Genomic DNA, 6577 nt, shown 5'->3' with positions numbered 1-6577 from the left:
CCGCTTTGCAAAAACCGAGTTTTCGTCAGATCTCGACGTTTAAAGGTCACAGGAAGCTTCCCTGACTATCCCCGTGAGGTTGTCACGGTGTCTGCATGTGTGTGTGTGTGTGTGTGTGTGTGTGTGTGTGTGTGTGTGTGTGTGTGTGTGTGTGTGTGTGTGAAAGTATGTGAAAGTATGTGAAAGTATGTGAACTGCTTATAACTTTTGAACGGCTTGACCGATTTCATCGCGGTTGGTGCCATTCGAAAAAGCTTGACCAAACTTAAATTTTGAAAACTATTTGGACCGATTCAGATCAATAGATTTTGAGAAATCTTCAAAAAACTGAAAAAAAAATTTTTTTCAAATGTGGTTTTTTTGGAATAACTTTTAAACGGCTTGATGGTTCAATTCCAAAAACTAATCAGCTCTTAACCTCAAAAAACCACGTCGATCGCCACCAGTCCGGTCAAAATCGATTGATTCGTTCGAGAGATATCGTGAACGAAAGAAAACCGAAAAAAGTGTTTTTTCGGAATAACTCCGAAATTTCTAGCGCGATCAATTCAAAATTTAAGATTCTTTGTGAGGCTTAAAAAACTGCGTCGAATGCTGCCAACCGCGTGAAAATCGGTTTATTCATTCAAAAGTTATTGCGGTTTAAAAATTCAAAAAATAGTGTCATCAAATCCTTATCAGACTTTTGAGCTCGAAGAGCTCAAAAACATAGGAAAGCAATCTCTTTGAGCTTGGAGAGCTCAAAATAACCCATAAATTGTATTTTTGAGCTCGAAGAGCTCAAAAACGTCATTGGTGCAATTTTAAGCGCCTAAGTATGGAATAAGCGGGAAGTTGCAGGGATGGCCTTCAGGGTCAACCGTTTTCCTAATTTTTATTATCATGATTTATAGAAATACTAAGTGAAAAAAAATTGTCAGACTTAAGCATAAAAAATATTTTTTCAAAAAACTTTTTATTTCCAAAATACAGTAAATATTATCATGGAAAAAAATTATTTCTGACTCTCTAAATATTCATTATATTTTTTTTCCTGCGCAAGTTGTAACTTCTGCAATTTTTTAATCAGTCCCTTGCTTAACTCCTTGCCCAAATTATCATGAGTCGGCAATCCTGAATCATCAAACATTGAGTACTTATCAGTCTGGCTCCTGAACATCTCCTTTGGAGAAATTTTCCTAGCTTCTTCACGCTCTAAAGCTTTCTGATTGCTTTCAGCCTTCTTGCGTTCCTTTTCCGCCAATTTTTCCTCCTCATTTTTGCGCTTCAATTCGCGCTCTTTAAGCAACTCTTCCTTATTAACAAGTTTTATCTTGGAAGTCCCTGAATCCATATCGTCTTCAAGTCGGACCCCGACATTGGGCAGAATTTCATCGCGGAGTTTGTCGCATTCCATCAGGATTTCCTTAGACTCTAATTCTTTACCGTGAGCGCGGATTTTCTCGCGGAAATTAGACAGAATTTCAAGGTACGGCATTGCAATTTGTTCCACCTGCAATCATTCAAATGATTAATTAATTTTTTTTATTGTTAATTGCTTATGTTAGCAAATACTTACGTCAACAGCAGCTTCAGTGTCCAAAGGAAATCCAATCCCTTCGTGGCTTTTAATCGCGCCAAAAATCGTCAGCATTCTTGTGACGTAGACAGCGATGTCCTTGAGGAGAAGGATGTTGGGAGTCTTTGATTCTTTTAAGTAGATATTGCAGTGTCCAACCAAATCTCTGATTACGTCCAACACTGTTCTAGTGTCAACGTTGTCACAAAGCGCCTTGTGGATATTGTCTTTTGCGGAAGAGAATTTACCGTTTAGCTCCAGTTCCAGCGGGTTCCATTTGGTGAAGGTTTGTAAGGATACTCCGGTACCTAAATTACGGATTTGGCACTTTACGTTCAAGAAAAATTCCTGGAAAAATATCAAAATTGTTTTGGGGTTAAAATTTGAATGTTGGTCCAAAATTTTGGGCAGGTTCAAAAATTAGTTGATGTTCAAAATTTGGAGTATGTTCAAACATTAATTTATAGTAAAAAATTGGACCATGTTCAAAATAGTTAATAGTTAATAGATGGTCAAAAATTGGCATTGAATCGAAATTTGGGTGATTATTATAAATTAATATATGATTAGAATTTGGTGGATGATCGAAAATTGGCCTACGTTAAAAAAATAGAATATAATCCGAAATTGGACCAATTCAAAATGATAAAAAATTGGCAGATGATCAAATTTTAGTCTATTGTTAAAAATTGATCTATGTTCAAAAATTACTTTATAGTTTGATATTGAGTTTTATTAAAATTGGTCAAAGATTGATAGACGGTCAAAAATTAGCAAATGATCAGCAATTAATACAATATCAAAATTTGGAAATTTAGTGAAGTTCAAAATTTTTTACATGTTCAAAAATTGGCATTCAGTCAAATTTGGTTGATTGTTAAAAATTAATATATGATCAGAATTTGTTGGATGATAAAAAATTGATCTATGTTCAAAAATCACTCCACAGTTTGATATTAACCTTCATTAAAATTGGTCAAAGATTATTTAATGATCAAAAATTGGCAAATGATCAACAATTAATACTGCATCAAAATTGGGTGGTTCAAAATTTTTTTAAATGTTCAAAAATTGACATTCAGTTAGAATTTGGTTGACTATCTAAAATTAATATATGATTGAAATTTGGTAATTGATCAAAAATTACTTTATATTCAAAAATTAGTAAACAAACAAAAATTAGACCATTTTTAAGGTGGTCAAAAATTGGCAGGTGATAAAAATTTAGTCTGAAGTTAAAAATTGATCTATGCTCGAAAATTCCTCCACAGTTTGATATTAACTTCCATTAAAATTGGTCAAAGATTAATAGATGATCAAAAATTGGCTAAAGTTCAAAGTTTACGTATTCAAAAATCGGCCAAAATAAAATAAACTTACATTAACAAACTTTTCATACTGAACAGCCATTTCCATGGTCCCTTCACTGTAATCCAACGTATCCTTCCACGAATGTAGCAAAAACGCAAGCCTCAACTGTCTAGCGGTATGTTTTTTCAAGACTTCATTGATAGTAATAAAATTCTTCAGCGACTTGGACATTTTGCATCCAGCTATCGTCAGATGCCCAGAATGCAAAAAGTACCTAACCCAGTGATCATTATCGAAATAAGCTTCAGATTGCGCCAATTCATTGTCATGATGCGGAAACTTGAGATCGACACCTCCAGTATGAATGTCCAAGCTTGGTCCGCAAATAGCGCTGGCCATCACCGAGCACTCTATGTGCCAACCGGGTCTAGATTATCAACAAAACACTCAATTAATCAACCTTAATCTCTTCCATCCGCTTGAATTCAATACTGACCTTCCTTTTCCCCAAGGACTGGGCCAAGCAGGTTCCCCAGCCTTAGAATTCTTCCAAAGCGCAAAATCGTTGACCGATCTCTTCTCGGAAAGCTTGTCAGCTCCGACACTGAGGTCGCCCTCACCTTCCTGAAGACTACTAACGTCCCCAAAAGCTTCTGGGACTAATTTTGCATAGTGATGGCGCCCATCTGCGTCAAATTTGTTGACATCAAAGTAAACGGAACCATTTGAGACATACGCAAGCCCATTCTTGATGATCTTCTCAATGAATTCGACTATTTCCGGGACGTATTCGCTGACCCTCGTCAAAACATTCGGCCTGATGACATTTAGAGCGTCCATGTCTTCGTGGAACTTCAATTCCCAGTAAGAAGACAACTTTTCGAAGATCTCATGGTTCTCGTCGGAAATTTGGGCGCCATACTTTTTGTCCAGCCAATCTGCTATCGCGTCTCTAGCGTTGGTCAGCAATTGGGCCTGGTAAGTCTTTATTTCCGCCTCGTTCTTGTTTTTTATAGAGTTTTCCAAGTTTTCGATAGACTCGCGGATTTTTTGGAGCATTGAAGACAGCATTGTCTTCTTGTCTGGATCAGTGACGCTGTGGATCGTTGAGGATAGGCTTGTGATCACCTCGCGGGTGTCTTGGAGGATCTGCTCTAGGCTTGAGGAATTTTTTTCGAGGTAAGACTCGAAAAGGTAGTTTTGACGAGCGCGTTTTATTATTTTGTCGTCGATGTCTGTTATGTTCATTACGTAGTGCACGTCGTAGTTGAAGTAGTCGGATAATACGCGGCGCAAGATGTCGAAGGATATGTAAGACCTAAAAGGTTGATGGTAATAGATTTATTCGATTCTAAAGCAATTGAAATTTTTGATCAGAAAAAAATACTACTGATAAAAAAAAATGACGGTTCAAGAAATATTTTTTCTCCAAAATGTTAAATGCTAGAAGATCTTAGTAATTTTAGTTAGACAGTAAACATAAATAAATTTGAAGGTTAGAGACACTCTTTTTGTGTTGTCAAGTGTATAGCGATAATTCAGAGTGCTACATTTTTTATTAGTCAATTAAATGTTAATAAGTATTTAACGAGTAAATTTTTTTGGAAATTTCTTCAAAAATGTTATTAATTAATTTAAAAATTAATTTTAAGATGCATATCAAAAGTATTTCTACGTATTATTTTTTTATAGACATTTTTTACATTAGGAGGTTACTTGGATCGCCTAAAGAAATTGATTCTCGAATCAAGAACCTTGGTTGTTTTAAAATAAGATATATACAACTTCACCCAAAAATTTCTTTCTCGAGGATTAAGATAGACGGTAACATTGGTTCAAAATATTACCGACTTGTTCAAAGTATGGCGCCACTCGAGAATTAACATACCCCCGCGGTTTTTGAAATACCGTAAATTTTCGGTATTAATGCGATTACCATAAATTTACCGTTATAATTCTGAAATAATACGGTATTTCTGTGGTTGTTTAGGCCAGTTTTTTACTATAGTTATACAGCATTTTTACCGTACTTTTGCTGCAAAGTTCAGAAATAATACGATAAAATTACCGTAAAACTCTAGAACTTTTACCGTAAAAAATCTATGTATTAACTATAATATTACTATAATTTTACAATAATAAAATCGTATTTCTACGAAAAAAATACCAAAGATATACTGCAATTTTGCCGCGTTTATACTGATATAATTAGTAGAGCCTTCGGCGCGTAACTAAATGATCCGGGTTCGAATCCCGGTCTGGACTAAAAAAAATGATGATAATAATAATAATAATAATAATAATAATAATAGTAATAATAGAGAAATTAATTTATCAACCTCTTAAAAATTATTCGTGATAATTTATAATATTATAAACTAGAAATTTGAATAGCGCGCTACGCGCGCGCCTAAATTTTAACCAATAATGAATCGTGGCCCGTTTTTTGCGAGTTTCGACCTTTGACTAACTTCAAGACTTTCATCTATTTTATAATGTAGGAAAAAAATTTTAAGCTATTAAAAAATAATAGTAAAGCAGCATATTTTTGGTATTTTGCCGGTAATAGACAGTAGGGATCTTCTTTTCCGGTATTTTACTTGTTTTAAGCTTATAAATTTAAGTATTTTTGCTATTTTCTGTATTAATAAATATCTTGTCGGCAAATAGAGAAATAAAAATTTTTTAACTTCAAAGTTTTTTTCTGACTTAAACTTATAACATTATAAATAAAAAAATTTGTTCTTGAATCAATAATCAATAATTCTTTAAATAAAATAAAATTATTCTTTATTGAAGAGAATCGTTTTTGAATAAAAAATTCACTTGTAACGATCGAAGATAATATAGTCTTGAACCTCGTAAAAATTTAATCGATCAGAGTGATTAGATCTCTCACTCCAAGAAACATTAAATCAAAACAAGAATTTCTTGAAATAAGACAACTAGTTCTCTTCAAAATAATTTTCTTGGAGCAAGAATATTTTTCTATAATCAAGATATTTTTTTATCATTATACTAATTGTTAAAAAAAAAAAAAAAATACCTAGCATGTCCCATATGTGATGCATCATAAACAGTCGGACCGCAGCTGTACCAAAGTACCCGGTTTCCATTTTGAGGTACAAATTCTTCTTTTTGTCTCGTTAAACTATTAAATAATTTCAACGTTGGTTTATCAGAACTCGGGAGTTCCCAAGCCGGCTGCGTTCGCTTACTCATCCTGTTAAATCTATTTTAAATAATATGATGATGAAATAACCAACAAATTTATAAATTACTTACCTGTTAATTCGTTACTTTATTTCTAAGTTAGTTACTTAATTAATAATAATAGAATTATGTACTTACCTGTATAACTACAAAATATATAAATATTAATAAATAAATATTAATTCGGCTAATTTTCACACGTGTACTGACAGTACTTTACTGTTCTATTTTGTTGTGGTATATATACAACATATGTGTATGAGTCTTGTGGTGATGCGACGCGACCTCACGCAACTGCGGACATTAGCAGAAGCTTTTAGAGTAAGTTAAAATGTATCTTCTGTCGGAAAGTTAGAGATCACAGATTGGCAGTCGAAATTGTGGATATTAATTTTTTTTCTAATGGTGATAATAATAATTTCTGTTTAATCTTCTTTCCGGAAAATTATTGGATAAAATTTAATAAATTCGTTATCAATATTTGGGGATGATTGG

General features: G+C 33.5%; 1 protein-coding gene across 1 annotated transcript; it reads right to left on the bottom strand.

The window, feature by feature from the left end:
- Positions 1–994: 994 nt before the first annotated feature.
- LOC123270746 (cysteine--tRNA ligase, cytoplasmic) lies at positions 995–6366 on the bottom strand. The gene is made up of 6 exons (XM_044736888.1): positions 6221–6366; positions 5916–6101; positions 3366–4187; positions 2939–3296; positions 1559–1906; positions 995–1492 (listed from the first exon to the last, which is right to left on the bottom strand). Exons 2-6 carry the CDS (start codon positions 6089–6091, stop codon positions 995–997), a joined length of 2202 nt encoding a protein of 733 aa, XP_044592823.1. The 5' UTR covers positions 6092–6101; positions 6221–6366.
- Between the last annotated feature and the right edge of the window lie 211 nt (positions 6367–6577).

This window comes from Cotesia glomerata, linkage group LG8 (genome assembly GCF_020080835.1).
Source record: "Cotesia glomerata isolate CgM1 linkage group LG8, MPM_Cglom_v2.3, whole genome shotgun sequence".
Taxonomy (NCBI): Eukaryota; Metazoa; Arthropoda; class Insecta; order Hymenoptera; family Braconidae; genus Cotesia; species Cotesia glomerata.
This window is presented reverse-complemented; position numbering and strand designations above follow the sequence as displayed.